A 25,400-nucleotide genomic window follows, 5' to 3' on the forward strand; every position below is an offset into this window, starting at 1 on the left:
CGCTTCCCCGCCTGCTCCCACCGTCTGCGACGAGCCACTCTTTCCGCCCGAGCCTCCCGTTCCTGGACACGGTTCCTTGGATGGACGTGTCCCTCCTTCACCATGACACCCAACAACTGGCTACGGTTCCCCCCCTGGGACTGACGGCCCCCCAGAGGGTGTTTTCCGCCTCCCCTGACTTTGGAAACAAGAGCACACCCCTCCTTTGAGATGGGAATGGGAAGGAGCGAGCCACGGGTAGCAAGTGCAGAGACAGACCCCCCCCCCCCCCCGCGCCTCTGCCGGCACCACAGGCAGGCGCCTGCCGACCCCGCAGCCTCTTGCACAGCGCACCCGCAGACCTCAGCCTGGAGGCCGGGAGAGGGGGCGGACGCGCCAGCCGTCACACCTCCCCTGCCGCGCACAAACCCAACGGCGGCCCGCCTCGGCTTCCCGGGGACTGGCCCAGAGAAAGGAAGAGCAGGCCCTGCGCTTCCCCGGGGGCGGGTGGGGGGGTGGCTACTTCACGGGCAAGGACAAGAAGGCGGCAGCTTCATGGCCACGTCTGCCGGGAAGATCCAGCCGCTTCTGTCTTACTTCCCTGTTCCCCGCCAACCTCCTGACTGGTAGTTCTGCTTCCCACGTGAACCCACCTACCCCCTGGGAGCCACTCATCCACCAGGAGGAAACCGCGGCCTAGACGGGTCAGCCCGTCTGGCCAGTCGGGCCCGCGTGCGGCCACTCCCGAGGCTCGATCAGCCCCGGAGGAGGTGACGGCCGGCTAACGGCCAGCCACGCTGCTGACAGAACGTGACGTGAGAGGGAACACGGGGCTGGCTCACTACTCTGACAAGGAAGCCGGGACGCCAGCGGAGCCGATGCCGCACGGGACTTAAAAACCTCTCAAAATGATTCATGAAGTAGACCCTGAAACAACACTCTTAGCTCCCCCTGGATTTGTACGCTCCTGCGGAGAAAGCTTTGCCCGTGGTCTGCGTTCTATCAGAGGACACGTTTCACTAGTTTTTATTGAAGAAACTCTAACAACAGCGTATCAGAAGCTGGGTATTACAGAGCGGGAAACTCGAGTTGGCGGTCACCCCCGTACACCAGGCCGGCGGCAAAACGAGTCCGCAAGCTTCGAGCCCTCGGCCCGTCTGAGGCGGGCCTCTTGTTCTCGCCAGGTGCCGGGAGTCTCACTCCCACCCTGCTGCGGCAGCGAGCGTCAAGGGCTTCTGGTCACACCTCGGCAGGCGTCACCTTCTGTGCACTCGACACCACCCGCAGCCGGGGCCGTCCTGGCCGGGGAGCGGCCAGCTTCCGCAGAGCGACAGAGCGATTCGTCAGTGGACTGGAAAAATGCTCATGCTATGGCTCCAAGTGTCACTGGGTCTCAAAGATACAAGGAAACGGACAGAAACTTGTCTCCTTTGTGAAGCGTCCTCGTCCCTCTCAAAGCACACAGGCCCCTAATCGCACACGAGGTCCCCTCGGCTGCATGTGTGTGTTTCTCATCACTGACGACCAGGCTTCGAAGACGCTTCCCGTTTATTTTTAACAAGTATCATGAAAGATCTTCCCGAAAGAGCCACCTTCCCAGCAAAGGGTGAGGGAGCTAGCCTCACCTCAACAAGCGACTCTCAAGGTAGCACACAGAGACGCCGTGGCAACTAAGAGGGAAGACGAGATTTTTATCTGCTCCAGAATGAGCCTCCAGCAGCAATCCAGCCGAAGGGCGTCACAACAAGAGAGCCCCGAGTCAGCACCAACGAGCCAACAGGACGTTCGACGCGCGTCTAACAAATGCCCGTTCCCCTGACTTCCTGAGACAAGATTCAAAGGGCGAGACGCTTTCTGACACAAAGAAGAGCCCAACTGCTTTATAATTTCCTGTCACGGGAGGGAGTTCTCAGCCACGTCAAACCCACGTGTGAGGTGCACCCGGACCCGTTTCCTGCCGGGCAAGGGTAACGACCGCCACGGCCGGCTCCACACAAGCCGCTAGTGTGCGTTCTTGTGCTGCTACACGGAGGGTCCTCCTGGGACGCCTTGGTGTCTGCGAACAGCTCCTCGAGTTCTAGGTTACCGAAACATCCGACATTACCTTGTGAAGCTGCTTCAGGCCGTCTTTGGTTTTGATGCAGGACTGCTCGACGTTATAGTCAATTCTATCAAGGACTGTACCCTGAGTAAGAAATGACAGTTACAGACCATCAACAACCCCAACGGGAAAAACGGAACTTCAAAAATGAGAAAGGCACACTGCAGACATCGTCACGCACGGGATTATCTGTTTTACTTAACGGGGTGGTAAAGGTGCACACGGAAAGCTCTGGAACCCATCCCCAAGCGATATTAGGCACTCAATGGCAGAGTGCTGTGTTAGTTACAATAAAGTCTACCTCGTGAGACAGCAATACTGACAAACTGAGATTTCTTTTTTGGATTTAGCCACTCTAAGATATGCCACGTTCAGACTTACTGGGGCTTTAAACAACATACGGTTCAGTGGAAATAGGCTCTGAGAGGCGAAGGGCTGACTTCTGTGCCCATCCGCTGCGTAAATACTTGGATGCGGGTAAGCAGAGAACGCGGGTTAAACTAGACCCGGCCATGATTAGGCCTGGAAATTGCCCGTCATGTCTACACACGTCAACACAGGCTTCCGTGGGTCGGAGCAAAGACAGTGAGCTCCAATCCGCCACGTCAAATTACACCTTTGCCTCCAGGAGAATTCTGGTTTTAATTGTTTAATCTCTCGGTTCACACAGAAAGAAGGGAACACCAGGCTACATGCAAGAACAGGGCTCTTAATGGAACACGCTGTATCAGTAGAGATAGCAAGAGCAGTTCCTTGGGAACCACGGGAGTAATTATTGTAACTAGATCTTCCACAGCCTCAACACTCCATTCTGCAGCTGGTGGCAGGGGGATCGGGACCCAAATCCCTGCTGGCAAGATAATAAAACCCCGTAATCAGATTGTAACAGCGAACAAACAATTTAATTCTACTTGAAAGCTAGTGGTTCCCGTTGCCATTACGCAGTAACCTGCCAATATTAGAAGGGAAACTTTATCTACTGCCAGAATCATTGCTGAGTGGGGGGCACCAGACCCCCAAAGCGGGGTGGTCCCCTGAGCATCCTTGGAGTTCGGTCGGAGAATAGGAGACCTTTGGATATTTGTTTTTTTACTTCAAAAAAAAAAAAAAAAAAAAAGAGAGAGAAACAAAGCTCTCGGTATTTTTACAGGGAGTGACGTTAGCACGTGTACGTAATCTGCACGTGTACCTACGTAAACGTGCACGCACACGCGTACATACGTGCACACGTGGGGGGAGAGGGGCAAATTCTGTTCCCCGACGGGAATGCAGAATCAGAAGTCTGAAGAAGGACCCGAGGTACGGCAGGAAAACTCAGTGACGAGGGAGCTAAACCACGTACCTGCTCCACGATCATCGCCCCCAGGTCCCTAAAGATTTCATTCAGGTCAGAAATGGATTGCACGATCTGGCGTATTTCCCGCTCCCTCTCCTCCACCATCAGCGTGTTCTGTTCCACCAGCACTAACTGGTCATCTGTAAAACCCTAGCGAAGCAAAACATACAGGGTTTGAACGTTGGAGGCCGCCCCCGCCCCCCGCCCCGCCTCCAGAAAGGGATGGTGTGTGATGTTAGACGTAAGTCAAAGAACGAATTCTGGAAACACTTCCACAAAGCAGGTAAACAACACGCAAGCACTGATTCTTCCCCGACAGGCAAGATCCCAACTCCTACAACACGCCGCAGGATCTAAAGCACGACTGGCCCGAGCAGGGGACGCGGGGGAACCCACGTCGGCCGCTCCGCCAGGGCCGAGGAGCAAAACCAGCGGGATGAACCCTGCGCTTCCCTGGGTTCTTCCCCAAGTGGGGTGGGCAGACTGCTTTCCTGAAGGTTCCGGAAGGCAAGACTGCAAGGTCTCCTCGTAGCCTCTGCAGAGGGAGAAGCAGTATGGCCCCCACGACCGCTCCTCCAACCGCTGCACAGACTCTACCTGAAGCAGCGCTGACCCCTCTCATCGCACACAAGCCAACGGTCTATGAAGAGAAGGAACAGAGCGGAGCGCGAGTGTGGAGCAGTCAGTTCTGCAGCCCCTTCACGTACCCGATCATAGAGAGTATTATCGTCTCCATCATCCATTAGTGGTACTGCTGTATCAAAAAAATGCTGGGATCTTTCCTCTCGATTCTTCATGCCTATCATAGATAGGAATTCACTTTACTGGAATATGTAAACCGTCCTGGTTACTGCGCCGCCATTAAAAAGGGGAAATCTGGAGTAAAACTCAACAGTCAAAATGGAGATACTCTCAGCAGCTTTAAAAGAAGCCTATCGCCAACAGAGGTGGGGGGAGAGTAAAGATTATAAACATAAAACAACATGCAAGCATTTGGCGTTTTTCAAGACAAAAATCACACTGCAAATGGGTACAATTCACTCGTTGCCAAGTGAGTGACAAAAGGACACTGAAACCATCTGAGCATCTCTAAGTGAGGCAGAAATATTTAATCGCACTGCTGTTACAAAACATTTTTTTAAAAAAAATCGGTATTTCTCTCCAGAAGCATCTCTAGTAGCAATTCCAAATGGCCCTAATCAAGTTTTAGAAGTAATAAAATTAAAATACAAATATGCCAGTTGTCAGATGGAGGGGGAACTAGGTTTTTTTTTGTTTTTGTTTTTGTTTTTTTTTTGAGCATGTGGGGACATTACTGATTGCAGTGGTAATAAGGAAAAACCTAGTTTATGAGGTAATTCGAACGCGGACGTGGCTGACACCAGACTTGCCACTGTTCAGGAAGAAAGGGCAGGGCAGGCTGAGAGGATCACTGGCCAGGACAGCCAGCAGCCAGCATTTCACCCACTCCCAGAAAAGATTTTCAGGCACTCGAATACTTTAGTTGTTTTGCAAATATGAAGTTTCCGCGTGATTGCAACTTTTTACCTCCGCGTTCGCACTGTCCTCCAACCCCACATCTGGGAAGCTACGGGCCTCGCCAACGTGCTAGAATGCTTTTCACATTGTTCGAGCTTGGCAAAGAGTAAGTTTTGTTTTTGCTGCATGTGAACTGTTCTGACACCCCGTCCTCGGCCTCGGTCCGGGCATCATTTCACACGGTGTGTGTGTGTTGAGGAGGGGGGTCCCTTTCGTTGCATAAGCTGTGAAACGTGCTCATAGGGGTGGCGATGGAGGGCTCGGGACGAAATGGAGAACTAGCGGCCAAGAGGAAGGATGGAGACAAAAAGCGGTCCTAGTGCTGGAACTTTCATGCCTCGAAATCCCGTCCATCACTCCCGGGGACACTCACGTCTGAGGTAGCCCGACTGCGCGCGCCGGAAGCTGGCCGACAGCTCCTGCAGGGCCTGGGCCAGGGAGGCCACGACGTTGCGAAGGAGCCGCTCCTCCTGGTCGGAGCGGGCCCTGCGGGCCCGGCCGGGCAGAGCCTGCACGGCGCGCTGGCACCTGTGGAAGAGCTGGGAGAAGGAGGCCACGGCTCCCAGTGAGCCGTGGAGGAGGGGCCCGAGTGCCACTGCCGCTGCGCTCGAGGCTCTGTTCGCACAGGCCGGCGTCACCCAAGGCGCACAGGCCAAAGCAACCCGAGGCTCCGAGGCTCCCAGGCGTGGCCAAACGCTGTGGGCGGGGCGGGGCGGGGCGGGGCGGGGCGCACACCCGCTCCGTCGCCCGGCCACGCACTGCTCTGGGACTAGGGTCCTCTCCCCAAGCCCCTGCCACCACCCAAAGGCGGCAGTTACCGTTACTGTTCCCACTTCGCCTACGAGCACACCGGGAGGCAGAGGGAGCAAAGGGAGCAAAGGGGAGCCGTGGCGCGGACCCCCTGCGAAGAGCCAGGACCCACACATCCCAGCGCCCAGAACCTCTGAGCACCAGGAGATTTAAACAAGTAAACGACGTAAACACGAAGGTTTCCCCACTGGTCAGATTATTTAAAAAGTACTCAAATTCGGGGCGCCTGGGTGTCTCAGTCCGTTGGGCGTCTGGCTTTTGGCTCAGGTCATGATCTCATGGTTTGTGAGTTCGAGCCCCACATCAGGCTCTGTGCTGACAGCTCGGAGCCTGGAGCCTGCTGCGGATTCTGTGTCTCCCTCTCTCTCTCTCTCCCTGTCCTTCTCCTGCTCAGTCAGTGTCTCTCTCTCTTTCTCTCTCTCAAATAAATACACACTTTTTTAAATTGCTCAAATTTAACATTTTACCAGGAATGTTTCTAGGGTGCTAAGTTTCTCGAAGATGCTAATACACTCCAGCCTCGGGCAGCGCAAGTTCCCAATCTTTTCCAATTACGAGGACCATTTTGTAACATGAACAATTTGTAAGCACTAATATAAGAACTTATACATCTCTAGATCAAGTGACTGAACTCAGCAATGCTCTGAGTTTATTTTTACATCAGCTCACGGTGGCAGGTACCAACAACTGGGGAAACAGTCCCCACTCGTCTAAGACACAGGCTGATAACCTGGGGGAGCCCGGGGTCTCAAGTCTCTTGGTGGGCTGCGGGCGGGGAAGCGTAACTCTGGGGAAGGGAGGTGCGATCTGAGAGCTGTGCCACGCTCCGGCCTCTGAGGGGGCCGGGAACTGCCCACTCCGGCCTGGGGACCCAGTCCCACCCTCACCTGAGTGATCTCTTGGGCGGTGATTTCAATGGCGTGTTCCTGCTCGCTGCTGTCGTCCAGGGTGGGCCTGTTTAAATGCTGGTCGTGAAGGCTGGCTAATTCCTTCATTTTCTGTTTGATCCGGCCAACGTCGTACTGTATCTACGCAAATGAAACCACCAAAGCTGCAGTGCCGCCTGCCAGGCATCTGTCTGCCTCTGAGACGATCAGCTACACTCTAGAGCACAGGGTCCGGGCTTCAGCCAACTTGTAGTCTCACCGACGCGTGAGCGACTTTGCATTCAGATTATCGACGTTCAAATCCCACTGCTCATGACATGGTGCTTGAGTCTCTCTCTCTAATCCAGGCCACTCCCACTGAAGCCCAAACCACCGGCTCACACCCCCTTTTCCGGTGGGGTGTAAGGCGAGCGACCCTAAGGCGGGATTACTTCCAGGTGCCTGCGTTCACCGTGTCGTCACGCTTCTCACGGCAAAAGCACCTTTACGCGTGTCGGCGTCATACCGTTACTTAAAAAAATTGGATCGCGCGAAACTAACATCCCACTTACTTCGTCCACTCCGTCCACCCACTTAGGGGGCGACCGCTTTGTCACGCCGATTGCTGCTTCTGGATCTAAGCTAATGCCCGACACCAGAGCCATACGGTCGTCGGCAAGCTACAGGGAAATAAAGGGACACGGGAAAAAAGTTACTCAGGTTCCATTTTGATGAGCACGCTCTCACACCCTTCCAAATGTCACTCCCTGAGAAGACCAAGAAATGCAGGCGTAAGTGCACTTGCCTGTATCATAAGCTTGCTTTGGCACTGCTAGCATTTGGGATTGTGTTCTATCTTTTCATGCACCAGTTCTTAATTTTCTTGGACATACTTGTGAACATGAATTTGACTTGATCTGGCTATAGAAATGTAATAAAAAAAATCAACAGAAGAGCCTTAACAGAAAGACCTCTTATCACTAGCACTACGTACGGACAGGATGGCATGAACCTCAACAATTAATGCGAGCAGATACAAGTGAAACAAAAAAATACGAGGCTACAAACGGAACTCACACAAAGTGTTCAGGAGGAGCAAGGTTTACTTACACACGTTTCGCTTATTTTGGAAATGGGACTGAGCCACTCATCTTGGTCACAAGGTCATTAACCATGTGTTAAAATGTCTCAAAGAACTGCCTGAAATGATCAGCAAATCACCCACCATGCAAAAGCAATCCTCAAAAATCTCAACGCAAGTCTGCCTGTCGCTTCCTTTCTTCAGTTCAGTGTCCACACGCGGTGTTTTCACTTATTTTGAAATGATACCCCAGAGCTCTGGTTCTTTTCCCGGGTCTCAGACACTGGCTTCGAAAACCTTGAAGAGCCGGGGAGGGAAGGCCGGGCCTGGCTGAGTTAAGCTGCTGGCTTGCCTTGAGGCAGTGAACGGGTGGAGAGCCATCTGGAGGTGCCCTCCGGAGTTCAGAATTTATAAATGCCAGTTTCCAAAGATCCAAATGATGATTGAAAAATAATGGAAAACAGTAATATAAAAGTCTTTACAGGTAATACTTTGTAAATGCCCTAAACCATACTGTGGCATTGGGTGAAGAATTTATGTTGCTTTTCTTCCCCCCCCCCCCTTCCTTGCATGTACCTAAAGTTATGTTTTCATTCATTCAGCAAATACTTGCTTGCTTTTCTAATAAGGAAACAAGACAAAATTTAAAAATCAACAGATAAAGGGAAAAAATGTGACATAAGCAAAAACCTACATTCAAAGAATTCTTCTATCCTAATTCTTCTATGCTAAACAGTTTACAGAAAAATTCCTACAAGCAAATTGGCATCTTGCAGCTGCCCCCCCCCACCCCCCGCCCCTGCCAGGCCCTGCCCCCACGGGCTTAGGACATTCTGTGTGTTCCCGGATCACACCGCGTGCAATGACCACACCGAAGACACCAGAACCCTCGTAACTGCTCCCCGAGCGTCTCTGAGTCGTGATTAAGTCACCAGCATTCCGCCAGCGCGTGGACCCTACAGGACCACAGAGTCATCTCGGGTCACAGACAAACTGTGTGTCATCCGACCTGCACAATCTGGGGCGCTGGGTCCACAAAGTGGCAATTCTCAACCACAGCCACCCTGTTTGTTTTCAAGAGTTCACCAGTAGGAATCTTATATTCTTTTTATTGTTTTAATCCTCACGGAAACTAGGTGAGCTAGGAACTGTTATTCCAATCTGTAAATGAGGAAATTGAAACTCAGAAAAGTTAAGTAGCTTGCCCAAGGTCACAGAGCTATTATGTGACAGATTAAAACTGGGTCCAATGACTCCAGAGGCCCCATCTCCTCCACAGGCTGCCACTCATTTTGGAAGGCCCGTGAAATAGAATTGCAATTTGCTAAGAAAACAAATCAGGACGGCAAGCCCTCAGACTGAACCACCACCACGAAACACAGGCCTGGACCCACCCCCCACCAAACTGTACCAGGGAGAGGGGACCAGCTCCCAGTGAGCACAAGAGTCTCAACATAAAGCGGCCTCTCTCACTGACCACCTGCGGGTACAGCAACGGGGCTCAGACCTCATCGTACACAGAGCAGGAACGGACCGGGAGAAGTCGAGCCGTTTATTCCTCAAACTCCTGCTCTGAAGTCACGGAAAGGTATGCAACTCTGCACAGGACATACTGACCAAGGCAGGAGGGACAGACCACACAGCCAACTCGTGCGGGACACAGAGAGCTGTGGGTCTGTCTCCTGGAGCAGAACCTGAACTCAAACCTCCAGCTGTTTATACAAAGCAAACCCCAAAACTGCTAAGGTACCGCTTCATGGGTCACAGAATTTCCTCGATGCCAGCTTATTATCTAATCTAGATTATTATTATATAATCTATATACTAATTTTATTAGTATATCATTTTCAATAGAGCAATACTTTATGTAGGCTTTTAAGCTCATGACCTTTTTTGTACTGTTTTTACTGTTTATAAAAATACATTAAACTAAAAAAGATACAGAGGTGGTATTCATCTAAATTTACCTGCGTAGTAATCAGTATCGACTTTTCTGAAACAAATCGACTTTCCTGAAACTTCCATCACACGTGAAGTCAGCTGAAGTGGACCCACCTTTTTTAAGCGGTACCTGGTTTTACCCAAGAGTTGTGTCCGCCCCCCCCAGCCCCCCCACCAAATGCGTGTAAGTTAAAACTGGGGCCAACACGTTCTCTTTCAACGCTCTGAGGAAGCTTGCTAATTAAGAGATCCCCACCCGAAAGTGACAGATCCCAGCTCAAAAAGCTGGCCCTGGCTTCCCCACATCGGATCAGGATTTTGCCAGTAAGATAGTCTACGCAGTCTGTGGGGCTGCAAACTTTAAATGTTGGAAAAATTGTCCCTTTCCTCATAGAGTCTATAGCCATAGCTCATCCTGATAAAGAAATTCAGCAGTACTCAGATGAACCGTGTCCTTTATTTTACCAGTATGAATTCAAAATGAAAAAAAAAAAAACCCACACCGTTTTGAGAAGGGAAAAACATAATTGAAGAGAAATGTCAACTGCTTGAAATAGAAACAAATATGAACATTAACAAAATCTATGTTACTTGCAAAACAATCGCCCCCTTTCAACCTCACTTCACATTTGAAAACGTGTTTTCTTATTTTCTTAAGATCCAGGATGATCCCGTCAGTTTTCAAGTTGCCCTTTCAGTCAAGACAGGCTTTTTAAAACCTGCCGGATCTTTTATTCTCCTTGCTTATCCTTTGCTGAATTTCAACCTCGTCCCCTCTCTGAACACAGGACGATCCTGGTCTATAAAGCTTTTCTAAAATGAACTTGTGCTTCTGAAATAAAAACAAAAACAAAAACAAAAACAAAAACTTTTCTGTATTTTTTCAATAAAAAAAAAAATCAGTAAAAATTCTGAGGAGAATTTCAGAATTCTTGTCTCTGATTTGGGGCTCTGATTTGGGGGTGCGCTGGACCCGGGGTCACCGACGCAGGAAAATTCCAACAGATGTTCAAAACCGCACGCCCACAGGGCTCCTTGCTGGTCTCCCTACAGTTACCTTTGCCCGTGGTCCACTTTAGATGCCGACACTTGTCCCTTAACGAGCACCAGACAGCACGGACAAGTTCCTGATCTACGGAAGGAACGCGCGCACACGCATCCTCTTCTTATAAATCCGGCTGCCGCAAACCTAGAGCCTTTCTACTCTTTGGAAACCCTGCCTTTACAAGAAGGCTGATTTGGTGTCCTGTAAGATTAAGGACACAGCAAAGCCTCCGCAGAGATTAGCAAAGTCTGACATATGCCCCCCCCCCACCCCATATCTGAACACAAATGAAATAAACTAAGTTCCATCATAATGGATTGGTAACGAGAAACAATACTGACAATTCTGGATGGTTTGTGGCGGCGGGCGCTTAGCAAGTCCTGAAGGGACGCTGAAACGCACAGCCTGGCCGCTCTCGCCTCCATGTGAGACAACCCAGGGGTGTGTACGATGAAGTCAGACCACAAGCACGACTCGCTGGGCTCGAGATGGCTGGGGGACTTTGCTCACAGATGGTTAGGCTTCAGAAGTCTCAGGTTTTTGAGGGAGTAAAAAAGCACGTGGATAAAAAAGAATCAGGGGGTGTCAGCACTGCAGTGTGTTTGATTTTTAAATCTGTGACCATTTAAACAGTGACTAATTTTTCTGGTTGTGAGACACTAAATGTCCAAAAGAGACACTTTTTTTTAAGTGTGTGAAAAATAAATAACAGAAAGATACAAAAAGAAAAGAGAAGAAAAACAAAAATCAGAGAATCCTACCACCCAGATATAAGTGCTGCTGGTTTCACGGGTTTTCCTTTTCTCTCAACTATTGTTCACACCCTTAAAAACTCAGGCAGCAATGATGGCCGGGAGCCCTGTACCCCAACAACAAGCCCTCGGAGAGGACTGCCCCCTGTTGTACAAACATGGACACTAAGCCCGCCCCCCTGGATAGAGACTTTCCAAGCAGGTGACCAGCGGGCCCAGCCTGCGGCCCCCATGTCCCCACTATGTCACCGTGCCCTGCCCAGGATAAAGACCCAACAGCTTGGGAGACGACTTTGTTACAGGAAGAGAAGTAGATGAGAGCAGGGAACAAAGCAGAGGGCCAGACACTTCTCTGGGTAAGAAAGTAAACGGCGGGTGTGCTTCTTCCTTAGGGACACCCCATTGCTACTTGTGGAGAAAGACGTAGAGCGGGACCCCCGGGGCGCAGATTTTCAAGTTGATCCGGGCAGAATGACAGTCTGCCGTGGGCACCCTGTAAGGTGCCACCAGATGGCTTCACTCTGGGAGACCCGAGGGATGCGGTCAGGAAATTCTGCTCAGGCCTCAACTCCAGAGGGGTGGGCTTCTAACTCACGCCCAGAACCCGTGTGTCACTCTCACTATCCCCAGAAGACACCGACCCCAAGCCCTGCGGCGGCTGTGGTGAAGCAGGCCTCTAGACACCAAGCCCCAACACCCCCAGCTCCTAACCCAGCACCTGGAGCTGAATGGTAAGAAATGTGCCATTGTAATTAGCTGGGTCAACAATAAACACAAGCAGTGAACGAAGTAGACAAAACCCAGGTCACGTACAATTCCGGAAGCTAACTTCATAAAAGATACAACGGTCCTGGACAGAGGACAAGAAGGGCCAAGTGAAGTGCTCACGAGGACGAGGTGGCCATGTGGACCCAGAATGAAGGCTGACTGAGTCTAGAGAATCCCAGAAGCACGGGAGTCGCGTGGGGCCAAGTGGCCCTCCGGGCAGCGTCTCTGGTGACAGGATGTGGAGACCCCCTTTAAACACCCAGAAGCTAAGAAGACAAGCAGAAGGGCTGCTGGTTCCCACCGTGGGTAGCCAGTTTCTGAAGAGGGAGGCAAGACTGGAACTCGGCTCCCGGGGCAGACCCCTAAGTAACATGACCGTAGATGTGCTCCTCACATGGAAAGTGGCCAGTGTTTCTTTGACTTCTGTTCTTCTGTGGTTTGTTATCTATCCCCCATCTCACACTTCCTTCTGGGAGCCGTAGCCCCCAACTGTTCAAGAAGGGGCTGCATCTAATCTAAAAGGCCTCCGCTCTCAGCCCCCAGGCCTTCATGCCTTTCGAGTCTGGTCGGCAAACCCAGGCACATCCTGTCCACTGTGCCCCAGAGACGCTTAACTCCACTGTCGGGGAGCTGCAGTCACTTCCTAGCTCTCCAGGGCCAGGGCTGGGGCCCCGGCCCGGGCCCAGTGCTGGCAGGGAGGCCAAGACACCGGGATCAATGAGCTACTCGCTTAAGGGTAGCTGTTTTTAAATACTAGGTTTTTTCTGTTTTGTTTTAATATATTTTTTTAAACATTTACTCATTTTTTAGAGACAGAGTGTGAGAAGGGGAGGGGCAGAGAGCGGGGTGGGGGGTGGAGGGGACACAGAATCCGAAGCAGGCTCCGGGCTCTGAGCTGTCAGCACAGAGCCTGACGCGGGGCTCGAACCCATGGACCGTGAGATCATGACCTGAGCTGAAGTCGGACGCTCAACCGACTGAGCCACCCGGGCGCCCCAAATACTAGTTGTTTTTTAATGACAGAAGTAGTGCATGCACAGGTTTTAGAACCAGATATCCAACCTAAGAAAAGGGTATGCGATAGAGAGGAAGTTTCTCTTCCATCCCAGACTTTTCCTGGAAGGGATCCACTGTGAACTGTCTACTTCGTCTCTTCAGAAATTTCTAAGCACACCCAAGCGTAAATGGGAGTTGCTCTTCTCAACAACAAAACCCAGAAGAGCGGGAAGCACAGCTTCCACACCAGTTCGCATCAGGCTCCTTCCCACTCGGTGATGCGCCCCGGAGCTCAGTCGGCTGCGGCCCCACGGAGGGACCGCACCCTTCGAGGTACAGGGAATCAAGACGCTATCCAATTTCTTTAACCAGCTCTCGACGAAGGCTATGCAGCAGGTTGTTCCCCATCTGTTCCTACCACTGACCAGTTAAAACGGCTTGTAGAACGTACAGGTAGATCTTCATCTACTAGTCAGGAGCTCCACTGGTTCTGAAGACAGTCACCCGAATCCCACCTCGGTGGTCCCATCTGAATTGCAATAAACAAAACCCCCAAATACCTCCTCTCTGTTACTTTTTAAAAGGTCTACCCTCAGGAAAAAATATTTTTATCCTTCCACAGCGGAAATGGGTCAGAGAGACACAAGACTGACAGCCACAGTTCAATCCCTTTTTGCCTCAACCCTTTCATTAGCGCTTCTAGACTACAGTGCTAGGAACATGCACCCTGTCCGTCTTCTCGGTGAGTTGCTAGTTAAGTCTTGAAAAGGCCGAACGTGCGCTGCTGGGAAGGGAAGGGGGCAAAGAGGGGACCCTGCAGTGACGAGCACACACAGAGGGTCGCCGGCCTCACCCCGGCACGTGACCGTGACCGCGAAGCCTCGCCGGCAGGCCCCCAGGTTGTGAGCCCGCTTCCTTGGGGCTCTCGCCAGACAGACACCATGTCCTCCACACTCTACCTGAGCAGCCTTGCTGCGCAGAAAGCAAGCAGCACGCTTCGCAGAAAGCAGGAGGTTATACACATAATCCTAAAAACGATCTGGCTTTTTGTAAGTTCAAGAAAAGGCTCACTCAACCTTTACTATTTATTTCTCAAGTTGAGACACTTTCCCAAGCGTGGCAAATAATTGTTCCTTAAACTGTTCTCTAAGCCACCAATTTACCTGGGGTGAAAATATATTAAGACATCCTGAAGACCAAATTGATAAACACAACAATTATGAGTAGTCAAAAGAAACGCTAAAACGTGTATCAGCTCTGTTAGTATTCTGTATATGACCAAAGACTTCAAAAAAAAAAAAAAAAAGACATAATTTTATTAACTAACATACAGAAATATTCAAAACACAATACCTCGTCCAGCTCCTGAAGAGACATGTTGTTCCCATCAGTCCCATCCAGTTAGGGATAGCAGGAAAGAAAGAAGGATGGGGACAGACAGATAAGGCATGGTCAGTTGAGAAACACTTTGATTTTAAACAGCTCTAAAGTTGACTAAAAATAAAGATCCACTAACCAAGGCATTTAAAAAATCTCCCCCTTTTGATTGCTCCTTTAAAAAAAAAAGAAAAAAAGCTACATCAATACACATGTATTTTTTTTTTTTATTTATTTACCGTGATTGTAGTTTCGGTGAATGAGATAGGAAACAATAAGCAGTTGTAAAAATTAAAATACCATAAAGCAAATAAAATACACTTGCTTTAGCCTCACAACAATATAATGCTAATCCGTTCGATCAGTATCAAATACCACATACAATATTCTAAATTTCCCTTAGGAAGATACAATAGTTTGAGAGCAAAGCTAAAATGCAGTTTTACCGGGTCCAAGAAGTGTCTATTGTAGCATGTAAATGAGCCCTGCAAATGCAGCAGAATTAGCAAATGGACAACCCACAGAAATGGTCTATGGCTGCGTTCAGATCATATTTGAGTGACCGCACGTGTAAGGTCTCTACAAATTCAATCCCGCAGACACGGCTTTATCCGCGGTAATAAGCCAGCCGAGAAACCCTTCTTCCCCGGAGAGAGACACAGGTGGTAAGAGAAAAGAAAAACTCGCCCCCATTTGCTTGCCATTTATTATTATCAGTCGAGAAAGCACACAGTTATTGGTAAAGCCATTATCAAAGCCAGTAAACAAAACAAAACAAAACAAAACGAGAACGAGAACGAGAGAGATTTTCCTAAGGGGGGAACAGGGAGGAAGAAGCACCGGCAGCCAGAGGATTAAGTTTCAATTCAAAACTAAAGGTTCTTTTTTAGATCGACATGGAACTCTAGCTTCTGAACAGACATTTACCAATGGTAGACAATCTAAAGAACTAGGGCTTTTTTTTTTTTACTTTTTTGTGTTATTGATCACTGAAATAATTTGTGGTAAATTTCAATCACCAACTGTGTTTTTTTTTTTTATGTTCAGCAGTAAATTTAGAAAATTAAAAAACGTAAGTTCCTTATTTAAAAATTAATAGTGCAAATGAAACTGGTCTGTCAGGACCAAAATATTATTAAACAATGACAGTAATAAAAAGTGTAATCAAGCAGTATTCCTCCACGTAAAAATTCAATTAGCTGACGTTATAAAGCTGAAAGTCGTCTTCATTCCTTCCACAACTTGCCACGAGAACAAAGAGAATGATATTTATATACACACCCTGCCATAACAGGAGTACTAGAAAATTTTAATAGAGAAGACAGTGTCAAATGGAAATCTGATTTAATTGCCTTTTGCTTTAAGAAGAAAAAAAGACAGTGTTCTTATTTTTTAAGAGCTTAACATTTTCATGCAGAAAGCACTGCATTGTTTTTATTAATAGAACAGGACAGAGGGCAGAACCCCTAACTTCGGTATCTCAGCCTGCACCTCTGTCCCTTCTGCAGTGGCTACTTGGCATCGAATCTTCGAACAAAGTACCACTGCGAGCCTCGGGTAAGGTCTCTGCTACACGTGAGCCTGTCCTCTTGGATTATTAACCCAGCACACACCCTGATCTTTCGGTTTTTACAATTACTGGCTGATAAGAGGTGAAATCAGAATCACGGACTAGATAAAGCCTCTTTTTGTTGTAAGTAAGAAAACTATGCTGCAGAATGTACAAATCCATTTTCCCAGCGTCACAGAGCTTTATGGCTCAGAAGGGGACGACAGACCCAGGTGTTCAGGCCTCTTCCCCGCCACCCCCCACCCCCCCCCCCCCCAGCATCTCTAATTTTATTAACAGTTCAGGAAATTATTAGTGATAGTCAGCTACCACCGTAACACGTCGGGAATTAAATTCAGAGGTCAGCTTCCCAAAGAGTCCCCACCTACCTCCCCCCCATTTTGCTACTTAAAAATAGAGGGTGTTCAAACCCCCCCCCCCGCCATCAAATTACCAGAAAATCTGGTCAAGAAACAAATGAAAACATTTAGAATTACCATGAGGAAAAACCAAAATACAGCCAAATGAAAACACGTTACTACACATCACCACCTTCTAAATCTTTACAATGTCTAAATCTAGGTTTTTGACCTGCCAATGGCATATAACCAAGCAAATATTGAAAACTCCAAGTAGCATGTGGAATTTATAGTCTAACGAACTTTCTACATAAAACTGAAAAATAAGTGGAAACCCATCTGTGTTTACTCAGGAAGTCTGGAAAAGTTGAGCAAAATGACTTGGAAGCACAGGTCTACGCTATCGTGATATTTACTTTATTTCCGTTACTGCCAAAATAAAAGTTTGCTTCTCTTTTATCCAACAAAGTACCCTTATTCTCAAGTAAGCCTCACTGCTCAAAGGGAATCTTTAGAGGCAGGAAAGCAAACAGCTCCAAAGAGAAATATACAATGATTTCATACTTGGATTCTAAAGACAGAGGACTAATTTTCCAACAGACTCAGCGGGGACTAGGACCTTCAATATGCTAGTAAAAACGCAGTTATGCATGGCTGGAGAGCAAGACACAGAAAGATGCTACCCTACTGTAAGGAAAAAACACCCCCAAGACTTAAACGATGGGTCCTTCCACATTCCGGGATGTGCAGCGACAAACAGTACTGCAGCCCAGTGGGTTAGCACAGGGCTCTGGGGCCCGGTTGGCCCGAGGCCCCAGCCCAGCTCCCGGACTCTCTAGGTGGGGGGCACTGGACAAGCTCCCTAACGCCCTCCAAACCTTAGTTCCCTTATCTGTATCGTGAGAAAAACAACAACACCCGTGTGACAAGAGCTCTGTGAGGCTGCATACAGAAGGTGCCCACACGCCCGGAGCCCAGAGCCAGGCACATAGTAAGCTCTCAATAAATCTCGGCTTACGTTACAGTCAAGACTGAAGGACTTCAGGTTTCTTATAACCTTAGTTAATCCTCAGTATCTTTTCTCCCCCTAGAGCACACCACGTTTTATTAAAAATAATGCGGTTTCAAACTAATCTAAGACCAATTAACTCCAGCTTCCATTGATAGATTACGCATTATTTTAAAGCACAGGATAGATCAGGCAAGTCAACACTAACCGCGTGGCTCCAAACCCTCTCTTAGACCCATTCCAGACCAAAGGCGTCATACGGCACCTCATCAAGGTCAGAACAGCAACTCAACAACTACTTTTCATTCATTCGTTTGAGACTTCACACATTTTCCTGAATGATTATTTTACTTTGTAAATTCACTTGAGCTCCTTAAAGCCAAGCTGCCTGTAACTGCTTGAATGAGGCGGTGCCTTCAACCCTGCACTTGGCTGATACAGCGTCAAAGTTAGGTCAGCGAGGTCCTGGAGCCACTTCCAAGGATTTTTGCACGACGCTGGCCCAGCGGGCACAGCGACGCTGTGGACTATTTCTCCTTTTCAAATTGAAGCTAGGGCTCCGAGGGCTGTGTGCCTTGGTCAGGGGAAACCATGTACCGGACCAGAACTCAAGAAGGCATTGTTGAATCCGTACGGCCCTCGGAAACCACCTAACTCAAACCCCTCAACTTATAAATAAGGCAAAAGATGTCGGAAGAGACCAAGGAGCCTAAAGACACATTCTGAGTCAGAGTCAGCCACAGAGTGAGACTTAACCCTAAATCGCCAGACTCGGAGTCCAGTGCTCTTTTTCCTTTATTGCACACTGCCGTGAGGCACAACAATGATGGGGGATCTAGGACTGAGGCCCAAACACAATGAACGAGAAACGCCAACAGTTGCATTTTGCTGCAAGTCTACAAAACAAAACAAAACAAAACAAACAAACAAACAAAATCAACCCCTGTCTGTTTCCAACAATTAGTTTTACCAATATCAATACAAGCAAAACCACAATCAAGGAGAATTTTGTTCAGCTCTGGCTGCTAAACTTTAAAAGGCAGAGAGGAAAACTAGATTTCATTCACAGGCAAGAAACTTAACCAGGCTGTGTGAGCCGGGGCTGCTGAGCTAGATGGAGAAAGCTCTCGGCAAGGAGAAGGCTGCAGGGTTATCAGGCAGAAGGAAGAGGCTTCCCGTGTCAGAGACCCTGAGGGCCAGAACCAGAGCTAGGACCACAGGATACAAGGTACAGACTTGGGGTGCATGCAGGCAAAGGCTGTTTGGGACTGACTGGCTGCTGGATTCCCCTGTAGCCATCACAGAATGTGGTCGAGGAAGGGAGGCATAAGGGTTATCACAGCTGGGATGTCGGGTCAAGGATCTTTAGGTCTCTGCTGGCCCTGGGGACTCGGCTTGCTTTGTCGCCGCACATCCTCCTTAAATTCCTGCTTAGCTGTGACAGACTTGCCTGAATGCTGCATCAACCTGTTTCAGCATGCATGTCTGCGGGCGCACAGAGCAAGCCCCCCGTCGCCACCAGAGAACTTCTGGGTTTTTTCCCCTTAAACTAGGATGCAGTGAAATGCATGTTTAAGTTTCTTGAACGATATTGCTTTGGGTGTCCTGTGTTTTGAGGTGTGTGAGGCACACACGTGCACACAGCCTTCTAATCAAATCAAAAAATCACAGCCTTTTCCTTAAATAAGGATGTGAAAATTCAGCTTTAAAACTTGAAAACAAAAGCCCCCTGACCCCCCTCCCCCAAACTAGCAGTTCGATGTGATTTTTTGATTTATTTTGGGTTGTGTGTGAGCTAACAAACACACATGGAAATCAACTTCTGCAGCTTTTTCTTCTAGCTAGGAACTAGAAATTTCAGGTTATGATTTTTTTAAATTAAACTCTAGAATTTAGCTGCTTCCTTTTTCATGAATCTGAGTTTTATCAGATATCTGCAAATTGCCTCCTTTTAATTATTTTGCTCACGTTTTTAATATGCCCTGTATATATCTTTTAAGTTTTTATTTCTAATTTTTCAAACATACTGAAAAATATGTAAAATGTATGTATAATGTCACCCCACATATCCATCAGTAGACTTAACAACCAGTAACATTTTGCCTTCTTTGTTTCATTTGTGGGGGGTTAAATATACAAAGTAAGTTGCATTTTACTCATTTCACGACTCAACATTTCAGTTAGGTATTCTCTAATAAAATTAACAAATTTGATTAATTCTAATTAGCTTAATTAACTAATTACTTCTTAATGTCACCTAAGACCCAGTCCATATTCAAATTTAATAACTTTGATTTTGTTTGATTTGCTACATGGTTTTGAAATTTGCAATTCAGAAATGAGGTGTTAAATTTTCTATGAGCTAAACATGCAGTGAAAAATGCTGCAGAAGTTACTGGGTAAAGTTTTAAAAAATTGTGTTAGACATGGCTCCCCCCACCCCCCCCAAATGCTTAAAGCACTTTTCCAACTTCCAGAAAAGTTGAAAAAATCATACCCTCTACTTAGTCATGTTAACATCTTGTCATGTTTGATTTTGTGTGTGTGTGTGTGTGTGTGTGTGTGTGTGTGTGTAGAACAGTTTCTGGTGAATTGACTGGAAGCAGACTGAAGATGTGGTACTTCACCCCTGAACACTTGAGAAAAATTTGACATGTCATGTGTTTTCTTAATGCACACAATTAAAAATATTAATAGGTGGGGCTTTTTAACTCTAACTTAAGCAAACCATTTTTGTTTACTTGCAAATTCTATTTTTTAGATAGTCTGAATTGACTACAAGGATATTTTAAATGATCTGATTGCTTATAAGCTGAGAAAAATTTCAGAGACTAATATCATTATGTAACATTTTAAATGGTGAAACATACAGAAAATATCGTTCTAATGTTCTGACTTAGATATGTACAGTTTGATTCAGAAACCTATTTTCCAGAAATTGCCTGAGTTAGCTAAATATATCTATACCTTTTTTGACATATCTAATTTTCCAAATTATAGACTTTAGCTATCCATGTTTAATTATTTGAGTTAGCTTATACGTATATTTTCTAATGGCCTACCTTAGAAAACCAATTTAAAAATCGGTCTGACTCAGAGATGCACTTTTAAAAAGCTGCCCGGCTCAGACACCAGGTTTTTAAACTGTCTGACTTAATGATTAATAATAATGATAATAAAAGTCTCATGTTACCCAACAGTTCAGGGTGTTTTGAACTTTATACGATGAAAAATTTAAAAGCAAACAACGTTGTTTCAATAAATTAAAACCGATACCTTAGAAACATTAACCCGAGTTTTGGTTCTGTTGTTCACCGCCCCCCCCCCCCGCCCCCCATCAGGGAGCATAAAACCAAGCATTTGAGGAATATGCAATTTTTACATCTTGTTTGATAAAACTAAAGTTCCACTGAGGAATTTTATTAATTCAATTTCTACTCTCTAATTCTTGGCTTATTTCAGAGCACTCTTTTCAAAAAATCAGCACTGGAATTAGCCCGTTTTCATTTACACCTCTTTCGGTACAATACCATTTCTTCTTCAGTTTATAAATGCAAAAAACAACTTCAAATTCTTAAGTAAATACAAATCTAAACATGCCCCGTCCCTGTTTTCTATGCCCTTTGACCTGAATCTGCACGATTTTATTCCTGAAACTGTGCACACGCGGCTTACAAGAGCTTTTCCATAGAAGCAATATGGCCAAAGACATTTTCCACTGGTGAGTTACAAAAGGGAAAAACTGTCTTTGTCACTCATCAAGACACATGGCATGATTTTTCTGAAGCATTCAGTAAGGCCATAAAGGAAAAAAAATTAAAAGGTAATACAGTCCCTAATAGGTGAAATCACTGTGAGGTCCCCAGCGCTGTGTATTTCAAGTATAGTCCCTCAGAGTCTGGTTTGGGGGTGACTTTATTTCCTTCACCCTCCAAGGCTGCTTCTATTCAAACCTAGCCTGTTTATAGCAAGGAGCACCCCCCCCCCCCCACTACAAACTAGTTTCCTAACTTCACTTTTCAATTTAAGATCCTCCAGAGCTAATCGCGGTCTTGCACAGACCATGCAGCCCGGGCCCTGACTTACCAGAGCAAGAAAGAGCCAGAAACTGAAGCTCAGAAAAGGTAAGTAGACCTCGTCAAAAACAAACAAAAAAAGCCCCTCGGCAATCTTCCCAGGCCCTCCCTCTAAAAGATCCTACCGCTGCTCTAAAGAAAGGTTCAGATTAATTAAATCAAAAAGCATGTGCTATTCTGAAGGTTAATTTTCACATACATACATGTTTGGGTTTTTTTGTTGTTGTTGTTGTTTTTTTTAAAGTTCGAATGGAGGGAGAAGCTTAATTTCCTGTCTGGGAAATGGAAAACGAAGAACCTAGCACCTTAGTCTCCCAAACAGGAGCCCCCAGGAAAAACAGTGAAGCAATTATTCATAGGGAACAGGGCCCCACAGAGGGCCGCGAGGCCATTAAAAGAAAACGGGTGAAACAACAACAAAACACACACACACACACACACACCCCAACTGCTTCCTCATTTGGGGGAGGGTGTCGTTCATTTGCAAAGATACGGGCTCCGCGATCTCGCAACCCAAAGTGAGGCTCCGTATGGGGGGAGGGGGAGGGCGGGGGCTTAAACACAAAACGAGACAAAAAGGCTTCCGGAAGGCCCCAATTTTTCCAAATCTCCGTGTTAAAACACATGTAAATCGGAGGCGGCCTGTCGGGCAGTGACGCCCGGGGCGGGAGGGAGGCGGGGGAGGAGGGTTGCGGAAGTGAAGAGAGAGAGAGGGCAAAGGCAGAGGTGGAGCAGGGGCCTAAAACTGTTTTTGTTTTTGCTTTTTCTTCCCCATCCAGGGTTGTACACGTCCCCGGCCCCTCGCCCAGAGACCTTCCACTTCGGATTATTCTTAGTCTCATTCTTCTTCTTCTCTTTTTTTTTTTTTAAACAGAGAGACAGACAAGAGACAGACAGACAGGCAGAGCCGCTGTGCACACGGTGCGTGTGTCGGAGAGGCCGCCGGGAGACTCACCGCAGCAATGCTACGTGAATGCAGAGGGCTGGAGGTGGTGTAACTACTCACTTGCTCGGCTAACAGCTGCCGGTTTTGGATGGAATTATTCCGCAACAACAAGAAAGCGTCGGTTAAACGCCTGGTGGCCATGTCTCACCCTTTGTGACCCCCCGCTCAGGGGCCCCCCGCCCACTTAGCACTCCTGGTTTGTTCACTTTTCTTGCTCTTGGCCTGGCCGGGTCGGGCCCACCCTTCACAGACACCTGCCTGGACAAGGCCTCGAGCCAGGCGGGCGCAGCTTTGCGCTTCGCCCAGGCGCCGAGACCCCTCCCCAAATAACCACCTCGGCTTTCCAATTGTCTGACTCCCCCTACTCAAGGCCTGCCTTCGATCTCTAAGCACTTGAATCCCCCCAATCCTCGCCTCGCTGGCCAACGTCCCAGAGACCCCACCCCAATCCAACCTTGGATCTACAAGCGTCTCACTCGCCAATCCGGCGGTGGGCTGGGAGGCCCTGAAGCCCCCTACCCCCCTTAGTCTCGGAGACCCCCCCAGGGGCTGTGCCCCCTACCCCTCACTTGGCTCACACGCGTCCAGGCCGTGCCCTGAGGCCTGCCTGTGACTCAGTTTCCCCACCAGAGGCCTGGCCTAGGCCTCCTTTGGACAAGCCGAGGCAAGGCCTGGGCCCTGAACTCCAGGGCGCCTGGTACTCCCTTCTTGGGCCTCGTCTGGGCCTGCTGAGGCCCGGGCCCGACCTCCTGACCCCGTCCCTCTCTGGGCGGCCCGGTCCTCCACTGCCACAGCGGCCTGCCGGCCTCCAGGAGGGCAGCAGGGCCTGCCTCCCCGGCCTCCTCACTCCTCTTCTCCGGCTCCCTCCATCCCCGGATCTGACTGCAGCTCAGCCCCGGGCCGTTTCCGCGCTGTGGTCCCGGGTTCTGGCGTCCCCCCTGGCCCTCTTCCTGTCCGTCCCTCGCGAGTGCCCCCCTGCGACGTTCGCAAGGCTTGCTCGCAACGTTCCGGGCGCGGGAGCTCCCTGCCCCACCCCTGCCCCGGGGCACGGGAGCGCTCCGCCCTCTCCCGGGGTGCTCCCGGGGCGCCCGCTCTCGCCCTTCCCGCACCGGGCCCGGGGCCAGCGGGCGGGCCCGAGCCTCAGGAGCGCGGCCCCCGGGGCTGCAGAGCGCCGCCGGGGGCCTTGGCGCGCGCATTAGAGTGGAGTTGAGCGGCAGGCAAATTTGGGCCCCAACACTGGCGAAGTTTGAGGCGCGCTCGGAGTTGGGGCGGGAGAGCAAAAGTTGGAGACGACTGCCTCTGGAGGCCGAGCACGCTCCACTGCAGGCGGCGGCTCCGGCTCGCTTTTTTTTTTTTTTTTTTCTTTTTTTTCAATTCTGTGAAAAAAAAAAAAAAAAAAAAAAAAAAGATGTATCCGAAAAACAACCAGGAGGGAAAAAAAAAAAAAAAAAAAAAAAAAGCCAAGCCAGAGCTGCAGGCCGCCCGGGGCCGAGCCGCCGCCGGCAGTCGGGGGTCGTGGGGGGCGCCCGCCCTCCCTCCCCGGCCTCCGCTCTCTGTAGGGGGCACTGCAGGGTTGTGCAATCTCGAGTGGGAAAGTTCCCCGAAACTTTGACGGCCCCCCACCCTCCTTCCCCGAACGCCGTTTCCCTGCGCGGAGGGGCCCGGGCCCCGCGCCCCACGGCCGCCCCGACGGTCTCCCCGCGCGCCCCGCTGTCCGGCCGGCCCGGGGCAGGGCTGGGGCGGGGGGAGGGCGTCCGGGCAGGGGCCCCGCGGGGCACCGAGAGGCCCGAGCCCCGCCGGGCGTGTGACCCGGGGCCGAGGCCCGAGCCGGGCGCCGCGGCGGGGACGTGGGCTGGGGCGTGGGGGGGCAGCGGGCCCGGGTCGCGGAGCCGCGCGGCGGCGGCGGGGAGGACACGCGGGCGGGGGTCGCGGCAGCGGGGTCTCCGCCGCGGGAAGCCGCCCCGACCCCGGCTGCGGGCCCTCACGCCCGCGCCCGCTCCCGCGTCGCCCCAACTTGGCACACGCGTGTGTGTGGCGAGCGTTTCCTCGTGCCGAGCGCGGCGGGGAGCGAGGCGGCCGCGCGGCCCACACCTGCCGGGGGCGCGTCCGCGGGGGTCCCGGGCCGGGGCGCCCCTCACGTCCTCGCCCTGCTCTAAAGGACCACGTTCCTACGTGTCGCTCGTGAAACTAAAAAGGAACGTCAAGAAGACCTTGGGGAACCAGAAAAATGCATCAACGCGAAGGAAGCGGGAGCGCCGAAGAGCCGGGCCGGGGAAGGGGCTGCGGCTTGCGGAGCCGGGCGACGGCGGGGGCGCCGACGAGGGGCGGACCCCGCGACCCCGCACGCCGCGCGGGCGGACACCCGGCGCCGCCGCCCGCCCTGCCCGAGGCGGCGGCGGGAGGGGGGACGCCGACCCTGACTTAGCTCGTGCGGGGGCCATTCGGGGAGCCGGGGTGCACCCCGAAAATTATTTGCTCGTTTGGTCCCCCACCAGCCCCCCAGCGATGTGATCACCACCCCCCCCCCGTCCCCTCTCCCGGCGCACGGTCAAGCCCCCCTCTCCGTCCGCCCTCGGAGAACACATATTGTGAATAAACAACCGAGCCGGTGTTTCGGTCGGAACATCAGATTAGAAATGTGGTCCGCACGCTGTTCCTTTCTCTTGAGCACACTCATCACCTTGCAAAGCAGGCCCTTGTTTACTTCAACAGGCTCTCTCTCCCCGGGGCTAGAGCGCGGGCTTCCTCCTGGCAGGGGCCGTGTTTTATTCATCTTTGCACCCACCGCCATCGCACCTGGCTTGGAAGAGGCTCTGGATCGATGTTTATTAAATATGCGTATGAATGACCGAGAGCCCCGCGTTTTAGTC

General features: G+C 49.9%; 1 protein-coding gene across 16 annotated transcripts in view; it reads right to left on the minus strand.

The window, feature by feature from the left end:
• STX16 (syntaxin 16) overlaps window positions 1-23,501 on the minus strand; it is a 29,816-nt gene extending 6,315 nt beyond the window's left edge. For 2 of the 16 annotated variants that reach the window (XM_043553580.1, XM_043553585.1), the window contains exons 1-7: window positions 22,540-23,453; window positions 7,204-7,311; window positions 6,653-6,793; window positions 5,329-5,494; window positions 4,124-4,215; window positions 3,423-3,566; window positions 2,084-2,164 (exon numbers count right to left, since the gene is read on the minus strand). In XM_043553580.1, the coding sequence (XP_043409515.1) occupies window positions 2,084-2,164; window positions 3,423-3,566; window positions 4,124-4,215; window positions 5,329-5,494; window positions 6,653-6,793; window positions 7,204-7,311; window positions 22,540-22,671 (864 nt within the window). In that variant the 5' untranslated portion in view covers window positions 22,672-23,453. Of the gene's footprint in view, window positions 1-989; window positions 1,803-2,083; window positions 2,165-3,422; window positions 3,567-4,123; window positions 4,216-5,328; window positions 5,495-6,652; window positions 6,794-7,203; window positions 7,312-7,436; window positions 7,553-14,567; window positions 14,580-14,730; window positions 14,767-22,539 lie in introns of those variants that run through there. The other 14 variants (XM_043553588.1, XM_043553577.1, XM_043553581.1 and 11 more) reach the window with 14 other exon arrangements.
• Between the last annotated feature and the right edge of the window lie 1,899 nt (window positions 23,502-25,400).

This window comes from Prionailurus bengalensis, chromosome A3 (assembly GCF_016509475.1).
Source record: "Prionailurus bengalensis isolate Pbe53 chromosome A3, Fcat_Pben_1.1_paternal_pri, whole genome shotgun sequence".
NCBI classification, from domain to species: Eukaryota; Metazoa; Chordata; class Mammalia; order Carnivora; family Felidae; genus Prionailurus; species Prionailurus bengalensis.